We start from the raw sequence: 18,942 nt of genomic DNA, 5'->3' as shown, positions 1-18,942 counted from the left end.
TCAATTGACAGTTGCACTCGGCAATTCAATATTATTGTCAATTAAACTTGATGAAGCAAAACAATGAAATACAATGAAAATCCGATACAGCAGTTCTTGATGGAGGGCATTGAAAATCAAACGACACTCACCTTCAGGCCCAGTCATTCCAAGCTCCCCTTTGTCTCCCTTTGGCCCATGAGGCCCAGGTTGGCCACGCTCGCCAGGAGGTCCTGCTGCTCCCTATCACGTCATACAAATGATTACTTAATCTTTTTCCTGTTTCGTTTAATAAAATTATAATATACATTATGTTTTGAGTTACATGTGAGTATATCGTGTACAAAAGGCATGTGGAAGATTGTTAGAGAGGAGCACTTGTTTTTTCGTTTGTTCAGCTGTCGCGGTAATGTAACGTATGTTGAAAGAAACAAAAACGATGTTTCTGTATTACTTTTTTTTTTTTATAAATGCAAAAATTTTTGTTTGAGGGTGAAAATTTAAATGAGGTCCTCGGAGTTGGCCTGGAAAAAACTTATGCAATTTTAGTACGTAGTGTAACAATACAAGCCAACCTACTATTATAAATCCACTTGATTATAATTAGAACGAGCGTACAGTTTCCGCTCGTTTCCTCAATACAAACGTAGGTAGTTTCAAAATAACACATACGTGTATATCCACTTCCATATAGTTAGTAAAAAAACTTTCCAACCCAAAGCTTTTTTTTCACTGAACCCCACAAGCATCTAACCCATAGTTGTTCGAATATCCTCATTAATATTATAAATGCCAAAACGATATCGATAATTGGCATTCGAGCTCTGCCGGTCGATGTAGTTTATAATTAATTTCACTGCTGCCGCGCGTCCACTCGCATTAATTACGTCCAAAATTGCATCAGCGGCACGGAAAAACAAAATCTCAATATTCATCGGCGTGCAATCAACTGCGAAGCCGTTCCCGTACAACTGCAATTTCCACTGCCCGTATCGCGGAAATAATAAGCACCAGATAACATGGCACCGATCGATCGAGTCCCGATACAAGACAATCAGTCTCGACCTTATACCGCACGAAGGACCCAATAAGGACAGTATCTCCATACCGTCAGCCCAAGTGGACCCTGCTTGCCCTCCGTGCCTTGCATGCCGGCTTCTCCGGGCTCGCCTTTCTGGCCCTGGATGATTTTCGGGTTCGTGAAGGACGTCAGCAGAGTTGACGCGTTGCAACTGCAGTCGCCCGGATCGCCCTTTGGTCCTGGTGGTCCCTTGGGCAGCCTCGCCGTCCACTCCTTGAAAACACATGCGGGTAACCTTCGGCTTTTATAAGTGCCTCTCAATACTCTGCTACTCTATTGAGGCTTGCTTCTTTTTTATAAATAAATGTGCTATGTATAACAAGAAAATAATGTAACCAATAGAGCCAGCGCTGCAGTAGCGAGGAATTAGCGGGGAGTACCTCGTCGTTAAGCTCGTAGCCTTTGCCCGGCGGTCCCGGTGGTCCTCTCACGCTCTCGCCTTTCTCGCCTTTTTCGCCTTTCTCTCCTTTCATCAAGTCCTTGCCTGCAAAGGACACACACCGATTTCTCAGTTGGACCGTCCCGTGTCTCTTAATTCTAGCGATGCGTTACATGTCTCTCCCATCCCAGTGTAATCCCTTCAAAGGCTTTGAGATTGACAGAAAGTCCCAAGAAATTGTCTATTTGATCACAGCGCCGTGTACTCTGGGAGTGAAAGAAATCGTGCGACAGCATTTGTCTTTGATACTTGTTTATTGGATAGTCAGAAATAGACCGTGCGCTGTCACGCGGAGGGAGAAAGAAAATCAGTGACAGATTTACAAAGTTTCGCTGTCTTTTCTCCCCATCCCCCTACCCCCAATCTTCCCCAGTTTCAGTTCCTAGACAGACATAATAAAATTATTGTATTTACTGGTTTGACTTGGTGGAGGTGGCGTTATGGGCGGTGGAGGCTTCACTTCTTCGCTATCGATCTCATCGTCTCCTGTGACGAGCTGAAAAGTATACGTCAGATTTATACAGCATTACAACATATTAAATAGTGTATCGTGAAAAAGAAAAAAAAATGTTAGTAGCCCACTGTATTGAAATATTATTATTAGCTTTTTATCAAAGATTTTAAGTATGGTTTGTTAGCAAACATACAGGTGTTATCCAAATGATGATTAATTAGTTGTATAAATGCATGATGTGAATGAGCACGTCTCGATGAATTTTGCGAAATGAACGCATCATTTGCCAATTGATTGTACAATCCGAATATTTAATAATAGTATACCTTTGTGCGTATCGATGCGTAACTGGATTTAGTATCCAATTTATAGTAGACAAGTCAACCTCACCGATGAACCATCGTACATTATTATTTGATATTTGAATTTGACTTCGTGCAAATATGAAAGCAATATCCTTAATTTGATGATTTAATGGAAATCCAAAACGTTTCGAATCGGAAATTGCGAAGTTACTTCGAATTATCATGTAACGATAACTCGAAAGAAGGAATTTTTCTGTAAGGCAAATACCATGTCTGACCACACGTTGACTCATTTCCCTTAAAAACAAAAAACTGCAGAATCGCATTGCTTGGTTATCGATTCTTCCGTCAGACGAAAGTTAGTTTGGCTGAAAAACGTCACGGAGAAAAGAGGGCACGAGAGCTCAGGTCCAATAAAAATTTCGCACAAGCAACAGAACGGAAGGGAAAAAGACAGGGGCCGCTGGAAGATTACACGGGAAAGCTGATGCGTCTTACTCGATGAAATAACTCGATTGAACATCGACGAGAAGAGAAGAGGAGTAAAAAAAGAAAAAAAAAAAAATAAATAAATAAATAAAGAAACGCAGCGACTCACGAGTCCTGTAGTCACAGCCGCAAGAAGTAATTTTGTGGCAACGTGCTGCTCGTTCCCCGCAGTTCTCAAAGACGCAGACGTGCACGGCACCGCAAAACTTCCCTTCAAAGTATTTTTTCCATCGTCACTCGATACACTTCTCCAGCAAGGCTACCCATGGTGCATGTACATGTATGTATGTATGTACCTACAGGTAAGTACTACATCGCGATTTTCGGATGCACAAAAATCCCTCGTGAATAATGCATTCGTTGCACAACCGCATAAGTACAGCCTATCGGGGCGAGGCAGAGCGCTCCGTTATCGGGGTCAGCAGTGCCGGCGATAGTTGCACCACCACCTACCTACATCATTTCCTCCGGCAGGAGTTGTCAAAACGCGTTCCCGGAGAAAGACTCGCACGTGCGGCTGCAGATACCGTGGGCGTGGGCGTCTGCATGTATATGTATAGGTACTCCACACACACACAGACACACATATGTGCAATTGCATAAGGTGGGCCACTCGGGTCACGCGAAAAGCGTCCTCGTGAGGATGATAAATGAACCGGCACGGAAGTCGCGATTTCGCAAAGAGAGAGAGGGAATGGGGTTGGGGGAGGGCTACGGAGCTGTATCTAGGTGGTGCCGCGCTATCACGCAGCAGATGATTAATACGCCGTTGGGGTGGCCGAATTAACTCCCGCATGGACTTACGAGTACGCGCGTGCGTGCGTATGTATATATATGCGTTAGATCGGTAAAGTTGGCTAATGTGAGGCGGCACGCGCATACGTGGTGCTAAGTACTTTCCAATAATTTATGGTCTACGAATATCTTTTTTTTTTTTTTTTCCCCTCAATCTGCCGTAGTCGCGATCAAGAAATCCGTGATGTTTTTATCGTACGATGGTTCATGTTCGTCGGCGTCGCAAATGATCCAAATTAAAATGGATTCGTAAAATATGGCACTTCCGATTGTGGGCCATTTGGTTTTAAATTTAAAACCATCCCCCGATAATTACGGAATCGAGGGTCAATAAAAAATGGCTCTCAAATTAATTGACAGCCGATCGAACGATGACGTATATGTATCTCGCGCCTGATAAATTCACGAGGTCACTTAACGCCGATCGTCAGGTTTCTCGCGATCTAATTGAGACGAAAACCCATCGATCGCCCCTTTGAAGATTTTCAACAAAAGCTCCCACACCCCCCCCCCCAAGTCCTGTAATAACAAGTCTCTCTGGAAAGAGTAAACAAACAAAACGGGTCCGTGAAAAGAAGGGCGTGTGTAGGTGTAACGGCGCGCGTGGTGGCACAGACAGTCGATCCGCGTCCGACAATCGACTTGACAATAGCAGCTGCTTTGAATTTCGGTGGTCCGTCTCGGTGCGCGTGTACACACACAACAATCAATAGCTACAGAGCCACGATGGTATACACTCCTCCCGGGGGGTGGAAGCTCGGCGAAGCGGCTTTCGAGATTTAACTCGTGGCCTCGAGCAGCAACTACCACTACTACCGATCGAGCTATTGTCCGCATTGTCTGAGGCCTTGCCGCTGCTGGTGCTTATAGGTATGGCGTGTTTGAGCGCATGACACCAGCACGTCTACTCGGAGCTCTCTCTGCTTGATTAGTGGCAAATTGCCGGGCGCGCCCGTTGCTCCGTTTGTTTGTCCGACGAGTCAGCTGACTTGGGTGTAGCGTGCGCTCGACGAATTAATTTAGCGATTTGACAGTATACGGCGGCGGGGCGAGTGAGGACTTGTGCTGACTCGGTTATTCATTCGTGAGGTGGTGCGATGCACTTTCTCTTTTGTGCTCTCTGTGGTGGTTTGTTTTTGCCCGCACACGCGCATACGAGAGGGTAAAACTCTACCATGCGTTGGCTGGGCTTGAGGGGCCATTTTTATTCGACCTGATTTCAAACAAAATAATCAACCATGAGCTGGAAATCATTGGTAAACATTCGACGGAATTGAAGGAGTCGATCATCCTTCGTTGACAGTAGAGACAATTTTTATTTTTTTTATTTTACAAAGACAAGGGTTTCAGTGTAGCGATGGACCCATCACCTATGACCTTTCAAGTGTCAATATAGCCATTTGCCAGTGGTAAAAAAAAAAAGAAAAAAAAAAACGCTCTTATGATTCGAGCGAAGCTGTTTCGAAAGAGAAAATAATCCCAGCCAACGTGATTCCAAGGCGAACGTTGAATACGGCGCTCTGTGAAATTTCATGGGACTGCACCTGAAATGATAACAAGCGCGCGTTGAATCTCCCGTGTTTGACTTGGCAGGGAGCCCCGTTTGATAAGGGCTCAGAGCACCGAAGTCGAGCTTTGGAAGCGACCGAGTCTTGATAATGTACACCTCAAGTGGCCTCAAAAACTAATTTGCATACACAGGACTGATTGGGAGAGTCGATCATTCGTGAGTTGGATCGTTATTCGAGTAATTTTTGCTGATTTTTTTTTTTTTTTCTTTTTCACGCGCAAACAGAGTGGTGGTCTCTCGTCTTCATTATGCGCGCCTCCGGAATCCAGGCCAGCCGGGGAATTATAATTCGCTCATGCGTGAGAATTATTTTTCCAGAAAGAGACACGCGTCGGGCTGAAAAAAAGGTTGAGGGAAAATGACGCGTCACAGCAGAGTCACCTTTTGTTTTTCGTAAAGTAATCACGTCGCCCTTTGCGGTTTCGCTGGTCTTGAAAAACTTTCAGTCCACGCGAACACGCTCATATATATTCACAAAACTCGCGTCCGAATCGTAAATTGAGTTCTTCGAGAGTAACTAGAATTTTTCCTCCCACGCTCTCTATGATCGGGGTGAAAAGTCCGACGCAGCTTTCGTGCGCTGGTTTTCTTTCTTTTTTTTTTTTTTTTTTTTTTTTTTTTTAATTACCTTCTCCATGATTGTTTTTCCAGCGCGAACTTTCGACGCGATTCTTCCTGTTTGAAGAAAAAACTACAAAATATGTTACCTAGTTAACCATCAGCTGCACGCATGGAATATCTATTAATTTTTTTCCTTCTTTTTACAATAACGCTTCAACTCGATCGACAAAAGATTCATTCACAAGACGCGATGGGGATCATCGATCGCTCAGCATCCATACGAAAAAAATCAATCCTCTAAACTTAAACGAATCAAAGTGCAACAATGAAAAGTGGAAAAAAAGATCACAAGCGCAGGAAGAAAGAAGAGCCCCAAACACACGTGAATTACTTCGTTAAGAGGTTCAGCAGAGAGATGGAGTGTACACCCTCAGCCGCTGTAGAAGGGGTTAGATCGAAGCGTAAGCCCGAAAGAGAGCACCCTCAAAGTCATTAGTCGTGAGGGGAATGAAGTTTATGCTCAACACGCGTACACACACACACACACACCCAATGCATGCGCGCGGAGGATGAAAGCACTCGGGATCGTAAAAGCGGCAGAAAAGAAGAAAATACGTAGGGAAGAACCCGGGGGTGGTATTGTTTTTGTGGGCGAGTTGATGGGGTTGGCCCGAGCATGCGACTCACGGGTGCCTCGTCGAAATTGAACTCGTCTCCCGAGCCACTCATCGGGTCGTCGTCTCCCGAGCCATCGCCTGACAGAAACTACAACCAAGGAAGCACATTTTTAAATGGCCCGTACATCACAGCACGTCGGCGATTGGGACCTTCACAATCAATGTACGTATATTTTTGTGGTACTCCAAAAACGGGGGGATCACTTGTTCTCGGTCGGTTTGTTTTATCGATGCATATCCACCGAGAGACAAGGTAGTTGAAAGTATTTTTGTTAACTCCCAAAAATGGCACAGATATGCGGTGACTCAAGCATCGTTCGAACGCATGAATTATTAACACTTTTACCGCCGTAGCGGATTTTTAAGCGATGTCTCTGGTACACGTCAATTTTCCGAGAGCCGCTCGAGCAGTCACGCGTAACACTGACCCGCAGTCAGTGTCACCCAGTACTGGGCAATTTAAAAATAAAACGCCATCAGACATTTCAGCCACTGGAAGGATCGAGGGGGAAAAATTCGGCTAATTGTTTTTCCGTCGGTCCGTGGAACGCGCTGTCGGACGAAAAGCCCGCGAAATGATCATCCCAACGAAATTAAAACCCAGAAGCTGCATCGATGGGCGCGAAAAAGTCGCTCGGCGGAAAGCGAATTCATCGCCAGGCAAGCGAGCCCGTCCCTACGCGTGCATTGGTTAAAAAGTCGTGGGTGCGGTGCGAGGGATGTACGAGCCCGGGAAAATGAATTCGGTGGAATAGACCGTGGTCCAGTTTTTGCTGATCGCTCGAGAGCAAACTTGAAAAATCGGCGCTCGCGACTCGGTCTCGTTAGCGTGTCGATTGTGCCGTCGATCGCGAGCTGCTCCGTGGGGAAAGAGCTTCCACCCGCCAGCTCTAAAAAGTTTTTTTTACCGCGAATGCAACTTTGGATGAGTACGCTTTTGTAGGCGAGAGACTTTTTTTTTTTTTCTGAACAGCATCACTTGCACTTGAGAAAAAAAAAATTGTTACAGAATACTTGCATTGTTGTAACGGGTATCGTTGACTACTTGACCTATCGATTTTTAATAAACATATATAACTCTTCAAGGAAAGTAATGAAACATTCAAATATCTGATATTCGATGTCACAAATAAATAAAAAAAATTAAAAAAAACTTTTCGATGTTCACTGAATCGTTAAAACAGCACAGTAGGACATGTAAAACGAGATATCCGCTCGGAAGTTTTATACATGGGTCCGTGGTTCGTTACGTTTTTCGTTTATTTTTAACAGGATACGTCACATGGAGTATATTTTTCATTGGATTTCCAAACATTATTGGCTTTTTCTGGCTAAGCCGTTAAATATGAAAAATTCACAACGAGATCCAACGATGGCTTGTTTTGTTTTGCCAAAGACAGTAAAACAAAAGAGGGAAGAAATTAGTAAAAATCGCCCCTTTCGTACATTTTCGAGGTAACGTAAAAAAATTATTCCGCGCGCAAATGCACAAAGTGCCTCGAACAAAAAAAAAAGGAGAGAGAGGAAGAGGATGCAGATCCGGGAAGAGCAAGTATAATACGCCGTAACAAATGGTCCGACCTCTGCAACGTCACATCGCACTTTTGCCCCGAGGCACCACCCCCCTGCCCATCCAATTTCCCCACTTGCAGCACACAGACCACGGAATAGAGGGAGAGAAAGATACCGATCGTCCTTCTCTTCCCACTCGCGTAACGATCATCTAACGCAGCGTGCGCCCTCACGCGCTACGACTCTATATTTTTGAGACGTTTAAATTTTGATTGTTCTTATTAGCACGAATTTTCATAACCCGCCCGACCCACCCCCGCCCTCCCTTTGCACCTTATTAAGTGCCAGGGTCTTGGCTCTGATGTACATAATAAGGACATTTTTTCTCATATCCCCCAGGGGGTATGAGGGGTGTACACGCATGTGTATATATATATATAAAGTGCAGCTCCGACGTCGCGTCTGGATTTTATGCGCCTTGGCGCTGAATTTTTAGAACATTTCCACCAAGCTCTGCTGGGAATTTCACGCGAGCTGATGAAAAACCACCACCCCGCCAGCTTGGGACGACTCTTACGTAAAATTCTAAAGTTGCAGTATACATGTATTACGTGTGGTATTTATTATTCGCCGAAAGCGGCTTTCGTCCGTTTGGAGGTGGTGTGTTTGTCGCAAAGTACCAATTTTCTTTCGATTTATTCGCGAAAATGCTGAATCAGCTCTCTCGAGTCGGATTATTAGCGAAAAAGCCTTTCCAACGGAACTACAAAAGAAGCAAGCTGCCCATAATCAGCAGTACCTACACACTACATTATTATGCCGAAAGTCCCTCTCCGAAGAGACACACGAAACACAGCAGCTGGGAATTACCCCCCGTTGTAAACGCGGAAAATCCCCGGGCGTCCGCGACAAAGAGAACGAGATGCGCAAACTCGAGTGGTGTACATAGTGCTTGTTCCGAGCCAAGTTACCATACAACCCAGTTCTCAATTGAGCGCCATTACATCTCTGATTTGATTACCAAGTACCGCCTTATACAGCGATCACGGATCGACAAAGTGTAGCCACATGAAACCGGCTAATCGGCTGTTTGAGTCAACTTTCGCGATTCATCCCTTATTGTATTACACGGAGCACTCGAGAGTCGAGACGTTGGTTTAAAAATGGGATAAACGCGCAGTGCTCGAAAATACACCGGTTGGCGCTTTGAAGAACAAAAGAACAATGAGTAATCAAGCCGCGAGAACAAAGTTACCCAAAACTGGCAGCTAAGGGATGATAAAATTACCTCGGTACTTGTATAGGTATGCACGTGAAATTCAACGATTAGCTTATATTTCCGTAGCCATATGTTTTTCTGCGGAGAAGTATGCAGGGACGATTAAATAGAGGATTCATACGGACGCGCCCGGCATAATGAGCGGACATTATAAATACACCGGCTGCAAATTGAGTTATAAAACGAACTCATGCTGTGCGCAAAGATATACAGATTTGCACACGTATACAATGATCACCACGTCGGAGGGGGGGGTGGGGGCCAAAATATTATATTACCCTCGCGCAATTGGATCGACTTTGCTCGCGACCAAATCGGCATTAAATCGGCTCGGGCTTTTATCAAATACCATCTCGTTTTAACCATCGGAACCGTGCACGAAATCATATACAGTAATTGCATCGGCGTCTATACATAAATACCGGGTCGTACGGTGGAGATGCGGCCGAGCAATCGGGCCAACGACTGCATCGTCTGTGCACACACAAACATCCATGCGTTACATGAGCGCGAGTGGGTGCGCGTAAATTAAACCACGCGGCATTTCGGAGCCGTGTTCCACTGTATAGGTTTGACGGGCCGATCGATGATTAGTCTTATCGAATGAATTCTCAGTCGCAAGGAGGCAGTGGTGGATAGTGGCGGTACTGTAGGTATCATAGTATACAACCGTGCATGTATGGCTCTCTGGTGCACCGGAGGCTTTATATGTGCTCTCTATTATGTAGCGTTCCGGAATAACAATAAGCCGCGTCAGGACTGAGCCTCGCGCTCCATGTACGTATGTTATCTCTCGAGGGGTTATTCGATCGCGAGGGTATGTTTTATACATGGTTTTACGGAAATTTTGATTTTAACACTGGCGCAGGTGAGTACTAGTAATTTTGACAGTTGATCACATCTCGTTTGCCGATCGACTGGAAAAAAGCTCCAGCTGAAACGTATCTGGTTTTTCGTGATAATTGGTTTTTGCAATTTTAATCGCAAGGCCAAATAATGCAGTTTAATTTTATCACGCAATCGTGTCGCGTACGCGTGCGTTCACATTGTATACACTTTTCCCGGGGACACTTGTAAATCGTGGCTGAGAGAGAAAAGCGCGGGGCTTATTTTTTTTTTTCATTCGTCGCTGACCACACCTGCTACGAGTGTACGATTACTGAGTTGATTCGCATCGATTGTTCATTATTTCGTGAATTTATATTGAAATTGACGGGAGGGTAGCAAAGAGGAAAACCGTGAGAAACGGATTGTTTGATTGTGTTTTTACGATTGGTGGTGAAAGACAACACTCGGTGAGATTCAATTCATTTGTGCAAGTTATTGTTTCTCGTTGAAAATTTTCTACATATTTTTAATGGATCGTTTCGTTAAATAAAACAAAGAATTAAATACCAACAGTTCCACCTGTGTCAACTTGTATTTTCACGTCCCAACTGATGGTTTTATTTTTATAGTAATCAACGCGAAAAATGAACGCAAAGTCGTTTAAAAACACACCCAAAGCCATCAATTCCCTTTTTGCTGTCCCGATATTTCTCTGAATTATTCAATGCAAGAGTAACAAACATCAAATGATTACCATTGCTCCACGAGCAATAACCATCAGTCGATTTCCAATTCAATTAACTCATATTTGATCGACGTTCGTGTACCTTTTTTTTCCATTTTTTTTTTCATTACGAAAATTCGCGTTTCCACTACGAAAAGCTTTTTTTCTACATATACACTCGATGCTCTCCACCACTACATGGCTTGGCAAACGAAATTCCCGAAAGACCGAAAGCTTTGTAAAATCGAATTGGCCAAACTACCCCACGTGTTATTTTTTATTTATTTATTAAGTTTTTCCATAACCTTGTACAAACTGCATTCGTCAAAGAACAGCAATTTCGCGGGGATTATTTGCAGAGGCCGGTAGATCGACTGGTTTATTCGGGCGTAGAACCAGTATGGGTTGCATTGCATTGCACTCGAATTTTTATCTCGTTTTAGAAAATTCGACGCACAGTTATTTTACCAACTAACGAACTTGCAACCAAATGTAACTAATCGATCGCCAAACGATTTTTACCTGTTACTTGCAGTACAGTCGACTATCGATTTTTTTCCGCGTAGTTGATGAAAACTTCTAAACATCGGATTGTTTAGGTTTTGTCTTCAAAATCCCTACAGTTAAATGCTTGAGTCACCCTATACCAAGTACCAAAAGTATAACTTTCAAGTGAAGGGGTACCAAAAAATTACATTTAAGATTCCACACAATAAACTTACCAGTTTGATCGGTAAAATGACAAAGGAATCATCCGAATATCGCCGTCAAACTCAGGTGGAAGAAAAAGGGAAAAGAAAAAAGGGTACTTACGTCAAAGTCGTTGTTGCACTTGACGAGATCCTGAGGGTAGCCGGCGTGGAGCTTGAGCGTCTGCAGCAGGCCCTTTAAACATACAATCAACAAGTAGTAAGACGCCAAGCGATAGATTAAAAACATTGCCAACGATGCCCCGAGAGTCTCGTGAAGACAAGAAGACACTTTTCCTCCACTGCTGCGCTGTACACTACGCACACGTAGCCGCAGTTGATTGTGTCACACTTTGAACGCGAATGTCTCAGCGCACCGCAAGAAGCGCAACTCGGCGCAATTCATTGCGAGCCGATGTTGGTGCACGCTCCTCGAGAGCACTGCACACGGAGAGAGCCAAGAGCGCCGTCGATGATTGCCGAGTGGCATTTATATTGGCTCGGTGCAGCTTCCGCGAATCAAACACGGTGTCGGCGCCCTCGATTAGCACCGCTTGCGGCCAAAGGCAGCTCTTGTAAGCGCCGATAAATGAACCTTTTTAATGAGCCATCGTCAAAGGGGGGGAGGAAAAAAAATCTGAGATATCAAAAATTGTTTACGGGCAATGAAGTTTGCAAGCTCGACGTATGAACCTCAAAATTGGTACGCGAGCTTAAGAGTGTATAAAAAATAGACACGTGGTTTAAAACGTGGATTGGACAGGAAAATTATATGGAGAGATCGTGAAACCCTAGTTTTTCGTAACGAGGCAGGATTTGCAATAAATGTTTGAGAGGAAAAATCTTGGGACAGGATGAGCTTGATACGAAAAATTCGGATGATAAATACTGCAGAGTACTTTATTTCAAAAAAACGTCAAAAAGTGAAATTGATACGGTGACAGCCGTTATGAGTAACAATGTTTTGATAGCTTTAACAGATGGAAAAAAATAACGCGCGCGTGAGTAACATCGAATTTTAAGGGAGGACAGATAAAAATAAACAACATTTATTTTTTAAGCACGTCAAACGACAATCGGGGAGCATTTACGGTCGGAGCTTTTTGTAATGGACGAACGTTGTAAAATACATAACGGATAATGCGCCATTTTGATAAAAGCTTTGCATTACCAAATTCGTAACAGGATTTTTCGCTTTTCCGAAATACAAAACCTTTTACTCGACCTCTTTTTTTGACAAATAAAATGTTTTCGAGGGTAATTTTTCAAGCAACCCTTTTTGAAATGTCACATAGTATCCTTTTCCCTAATTTTTTTTTTTTTTTTTTTTTTTTCTTTTTTAAGGTAAGCTTTTAAGCTCGCAAATATAAATGAATTCGTGTTTATCGATTGTTTGTAGTTTCAAAGAGAATCGTATATCGTTTCATCACAAGCCAATCGAGTCAATACAGTACCTCAGCGTTGAATTAAATTTGAATAATTGAGAATTTCCATGTTGAATTCCGTGGGTTTATTTCCACATTATTATATTTCTTTAGCAATTAAATACAAAAAATGTACAGTAAGTCCTTTCAAGTATCAATTTCGCAGTTTAAATATCGGATTTCTAATGAAAATTATCAGAGTCAAAGAGACAAACGAATGATAATACTGCTACGGGGGATATGAAAAGTCAATGATTTCAATATTGATCGCGATTACTGGCAACTAACATAAAACATCAATTTTTTTCCTTTTTTTTCAGTAAGCACTTTGAAAAAAGTCTTTTACTTGATGAAGTACAAATGTGTTGGAAAACATAAGCCGTATGAAGGTTCTCCTGCTCGGCTCCAGGACATCATACAGACTCGTACAATCAAACACGTGGATCGTACGCGTGAAAAAATACTCTAGCCATGTTCACACACATGGTCCAGCGAGACACGTGCAAAAACAAAGTAGGGGACTGACATTTCTACAGCAGCTCGGCTATGGGTGCTCTGTTCTGTGAGTAGCTCACTGTGAGCACATTTCAAAGAGAAGATAACAGTGTTGGATGGAGAGCACATACAAGTGTGTCCTGGGATCCCTTCGAGGAACTATCACGTTTAACTGATCGCCTCGAAATGAAAGAGCTTTCGGGGCTCGACGTCTCACATGATACGTATAATTTATTAATAGTCATTGAACCGCAGATTTTATCATCATACCCCCGACACCTACAAGATTCGCGGTAAGTTAAATCTTATGCACAAGCAGACCTGATTACGGTTATTTTTTCAAATCATTTGCATAGAAAAAAATATTTCACTAAATGTTCGTACAAATATCATGCGGGGTTACAGGAAATATTTTTGATACAAGTATAAAATGTTAAGTATTTTTTTATAACATTGCACGTTTCAAACGTGAACTTATAGCGAAGACACGTCTCAAAACGTGAAAGTTTGTATCGGATCCGCGGAGACTAGACATATATATACACACGCGCAAAAAAGTGATTGGAAAAACACATCAAAGCCGGATTTGTTTGATCTCCGGCGTTATTAATAAACCGCGGTGATTACAAGCCCTCGAACGCAGATGAAAAAGCTGCCTCGATTCCATCGGCAGCACACCCCGTAGGTATATACACGAATCGAAGCACCGATCAAAGCGAAGCTGTAAGCGTCCCTGGATCTTTTAAAAAAGTGCGCGTGTGTGAATCTCGGTGAAAAATAAAATGAAATGAAAAACGGATTTAAAAACAAAAAACAAAAAACAAAAACTAGTGCGCGAGAGATGAAAAGCAAATCGTGGGTGGGAGAGAAATAATAAAAAATAAAAAAGAAATCGTAGTTATAAAATGTCTACGCTCCGGTGGTACGTAAAAGTTTTCGGCAAACAAGAAAAAATAAATAAAAAAAAAAAAAAGAAGAGAAAAAAAAAACAGTGGTAAAAAAAAGTTAACTGGATTTTATAGGATATCCATCCAACTGCGGGTGCACTGCTCGCGTGTGTATATGCATTCAATATCGCGGATACCATCAATCAGACAAAATTTCGTATCGGCACAGGTACCTAATATACGAGTGGATTGCTTCGTCGAGCAAACATCCAAAGCTCTATACTGTTGTATGACTGTACCACTATATATATGCACGCGCATCGCGAAAAGCTGGTCATATTTTTTTTACGTATTGGTGGTACAACGGTACAGGAGACCAGCTGCATACTGCGAGCAAACGTAACTCTTGCAATAATTGTTGTTGGACCGAAATATATATTTACAACTATGTAACGAGTGTTTATTACGACAGATGGGTGATCGGGTATTTATATTTTCGTGGTACATGCACAAAGTACCGATAATGATCGGTAAAAAATACGACAGTGGTCGTAGTTGTCATTACTACGTATTATGTTGATATCCTGCAGTGACGTAACGTGACAATGCTCTGTATTATACTCCCTGGTGGTATAACGTTCATCTATCAGGAAAACGTCAAAATGACGCTCCGCTGTACATTCCAGCGTGTGCAATTAGTCACTCTTGTTCAATGACAATGGACAGGTGTATATAAACATATGTACACGTGCACCGGGGAATAGTTATTGTCATTCGAATATTTAGAGGTCCCCCCGATAGGTCAAACTGCATGAATTGAGAAGAAAAAATAATTGTTGCGAGCTACATGAGTTTTATTATCATACATATTAGGTACAGTTAAAACGATGATGAAAGAAACCGCATTCGTTGCAATTAAAATAACTTGACCCACTGCCACGTGTGGTATGATAAAACTCGCAAGCTCCGCCACTCGTTAAAGGGTACACACGTATCTTTTTCGCACCGCAGGTATGTTGAGCCAGACAAAAAAAAAAAAAAGGTCTATCTCTTTCTACGAGTATTACGTAGTGCGACAGCACTTGAAGTTTCGAGGGACTAGCTTTGTGCGAATCTCTCGCCGACTCCTCGAGCTTTTCACCCCAGCTGGTGTTGCTTGTGCGCCCCGGGAAAGGGTCAAGGGGTAAGTATGCCACGAGTAACGTACACCGTATTAGGGTAACAACTATGGCGCGGAAATTATATTCTCCCTGGAAGGAAAGTTATTGTTGTCACCCCCCGAGCGTACAAAGCCGAGAGTGTCACCTCGACGAAGCGACATTGATGGTGTTGGTGCGTGCACGTAATACGTAATGGGTTGGTGGGAATTTATATGTACCTGACGGGGCTGAATCGGAGACGACCGAGCGCGATAATAAGAGTTTTTTTTTTTTTTTAACGAGCTGGTTTTCGACTTTCTCGTACCCCGAGTCTGGAGTTTTTAATGACGTCTAGCGTGATTACGTTAATTGAAATCACACGCGTGTTTGAATTTTGAAAAAAAAGACGCGAAAGAAGACGCGTAAGTTTTGAATTTTCTGGATGGCGGGATAGCACGGAAAATGCGAGCCAAGGAAAAGCGTGTGAGAAAAAATGTTCAAAGTAGTCCATGGTCGAGAGGGCGCACGATTGGTCAAAGGAGCCCTCTCAGCTGCTTGCGTTGTTTATCCGAGAATACGTTTTCTTGGAGCTTTCATGCCCCTGTGCTCGCTCCCCTGTACCTTTGCGTATGGAAAAAAAAAAAAAATAAAGTACAAGGAAAAGCCTAAGTGCGCCGTAAGACAAGGAGGCAAGTTTGTTGGAAAAAGGAGGGCGGAGAAGAAGCAAAAGTTTTGCGCCCAAAGTGCGAGAGTGTGGGTATGATGTACCTGTGTATATACGTGTGGGCGCACCAAGCGGATCAGGAATATTGCGGTGGAGGTGTGGGCGCGCAAGAAATTTTCCGAGCTGCCGGAGAGACGATTTTCGGTATGTGCGCGTGTAAATATACACGCACACCAGTGGTGGTGGGGAAAGTTTGGCATCTGGAGGTGTGTCGTCGTGACTCGCGTTTTAACCTCGCGACGTGTGTGTGCGAACAAGCTTTTTCGCGGCTCCGTGGAGTAAAATATACACGCGGGAGAATCGGAAGCCAAAAGTGCATCCGGTGTGTCTGTTGGTTTTGCAAACCTTGCCGGGATAAGATGATTTGGAATTCCAAAGTTTTTGCATCTCCTCGACTAATACTTTTACTCGTTTCCTCTTCCTCCGAAAGACAAGATCGGATTCGAGTGGGTATTTGTTTGCGAAAGCTAATTTCATAATTTTTGGGGGTTTTCACTCCACTTGTTGATAAGCCATGAAAACTGATGGAAATGATTTTTCAATTCGTCCCAATAACCCGTTGACGAACCGTTGAAGAATTTCGGGCTCTATCAAATAATGACAAAACACACTTGCTTCCGATTGTATAGGGAGAGACACCTCCACAGGGAAGTAAAATGTCTATACAGGCATCTTACGTACACGCGTTCGGCCTCAAACAGAGAGAGGGTTGGGGGTGGGCTATGATTTTTTATTTTCCCTCTAAATACAAATTGCCCCTGGAGAAGGAGAGTGTAGCAGAGGAGGTCGGAGAGCCGGAAAATATTAGCTCGGAAAAATGAAATTGAAGTAGCTCGCGTGCTCCGGAGAATTTTCCTTTTAAGGTGAATTACGCCGGTATTTCTTCCTTTAATGCAGTGTGTGTGTGTGTATCGCGCACTTGAAAAGAAATTTATGAAAGTTCTGTTTACGCAACGCAGCTCGTGTACCCCCCACACCCACGAGCTTTTTCTCCCCTCGCCTCTCCGTTTATTTATCAAACACACCGCTACCGGTATTACTTTTCACGTGCTTCGTATATACACAAACGTTACATATACTTTACTCGGGACGTGTTTCCGATGCTATTGAACGGATGGAAAAATAAGAAATACGAGCTGCCAAAATCTAGAAAAGAGGCAAATATGGACAATCGATCTCAATTAAAACCCACGGGGTTGAAACTTTTTTTTTTTTTTTTTTTTTTTTGCAAGCTGGAGGAAAAATGTTAAAACGCCAAGCAGCCATTCATCAGGGATTCGTTAGCCAAAAGCTTGAAAGAAATCAAAGGCAAGGGAGAAAGCGAAAAGAGCCGGCTTAGCGACGAGCCAGAGATGTCGCTCTCCTTTTACCATCGGACGGGGAAAACTGTACTTTTGGGAGACATCGTCGCTCCGGTCATCCCCCGTTTGGTATCGCTGTACGTTTTTCGTCGATCTCCTCGCGGGCTCTTTTGTCCTCCGCTCGAATCAACCGTTAATTAGAACCACGCCCTCCAAACCTATACATAGTAGTGCACTGTGTGCATAGGGTTTTCCTGCTTTACTTTCCATCAACGTCTACCGTCTTTCCTTTATTTATTTATTTTTTTTTTGTTTTTTCTTTTCTACGTGCACTGCAGCTGGCATGTCACTGCAATGTGAGATTCGCGTTTCGTCATAGCTTGGATTATTTAAGTAACCGGATTCTCGTCACGTACATAATTGTACCTATATACTGCGTGACGGAAGGGAAAAAATATCGGCTCTGTACGTCCGAGAGAACGTGGATACGCGCGGATTTTGCTTGTAAAGCTTTTTTTTTTTTTTTTTTACCAAGGGAGAAAAAGTTTTTTTCGAAATATCACGGTACACTGTGCTCATGCGTGTCACAGTATTTTGTTTCTAGCTGGGCTTTTTTTGCGTATAACGCTGTACCTCGAAAAATGCTGGAACCCTATTACCGCACCCGTCGGCAAATATTTCACGCCACAGGGACAGGATCGCGCTCGTGTTCCGGTCTAAAAGTTCAATACAAGCCTGGCAAAATGCTCGATCGGAAATTTCGATGAAAAATACCGTGCAAAGTCCAACAATCGGTTTAAAAATCACAACGGAGACAGGGGCCCTTAAGCGTTAAAACCATATTTTTCAACAAAAATAGAGCTGTACTTTACGAGCCGGCGCCACTGCGAGGTGCCCTACACAGCTCATCTCGCGATATATTGTACACATATTCCAGGCGATCCCAAATTCATGCGACCGGCCGAGCTTTACGAGGACGATAAAACATACTAATACGCGCTACAACGGAGAGGAAGCTTGTTTTGGATGTATTTTGACGGTCGACTCCCCCCGGGCCAAATTGGAAAAGTTGTGGCTCGAAGCACCAGCTCGATTAATTCGCGCGCCACGAGTGTAGTTTACGCTTCGGTTGATGAGGTATTTGTTGTTCCGCCGAAAGCTCGAGGAGGCCCAAAACGCACAGTTCACCGGGACGGGAGTTCCACCACCCCTTTATGAACAACGAAGTCTCTTCTTTCGGCAACTGTGATGTCTCGTCGCGCGTATACACGTGCAACAGCGAAAGGAGAGAAAAATAGCACAAACACCCCCTTCTACAGCGAACGACAGGCCTGGGAATTCGTTAGGGACCTAAAGTGACATTCAGCGTGCAAGGTATAAAACTCCTGATCGACGTTTACCCTGTCCCTTGGGAGAGTAGCACAGTGCACAGTAAAGGTTTTTTTTTTTTTTTTTTTTTTTTTTTTTATACAGCCCCACCCTTTCGTACGAGCACTCGGGTATAATCGTACGAGCCACTTCAATCTCCGATGCATGTACAAACATCGCGCCAATAAATATATGGCGCCAATCACGTTTTACGACCACGAA

General features: G+C 43.4%; 1 protein-coding gene across 1 annotated transcript in view; it reads right to left on the bottom strand.

The window, feature by feature from the left end:
* Mp (collagen XV/XVIII-type protein multiplexin) overlaps positions 1-18,942 on the bottom strand; it is a 121,610-nt gene that overhangs the window by 15,127 nt on the left and 87,541 nt on the right. The window contains exons 5-10 of the mRNA XM_089589044.1: positions 11,507-11,578; positions 6,361-6,438; positions 1,914-1,995; positions 1,441-1,544; positions 1,088-1,273; positions 132-222 (exon numbers count right to left, since the gene is read on the bottom strand). Coding sequence (XP_089445170.1) covers positions 132-222; positions 1,088-1,273; positions 1,441-1,544; positions 1,914-1,995; positions 6,361-6,438; positions 11,507-11,578 — 613 coding nt within the window. The remainder of the gene's footprint in view (positions 1-131; positions 223-1,087; positions 1,274-1,440; positions 1,545-1,913; positions 1,996-6,360; positions 6,439-11,506; positions 11,579-18,942) is intronic.

The sequence above is a fragment of the Copidosoma floridanum genome, unplaced genomic scaffold (genome assembly GCF_036245765.1).
Source record: "Copidosoma floridanum isolate Cflo_tuat_1 unplaced genomic scaffold, Cflo_Japanese_pri ptg000007l, whole genome shotgun sequence".
NCBI lineage: Eukaryota > Metazoa > Arthropoda > Insecta > Hymenoptera > Encyrtidae > Copidosoma > Copidosoma floridanum.
Note: the sequence above shows the minus strand (reverse complement) of the source record. Positions and strands in the feature narration are given on the sequence as shown.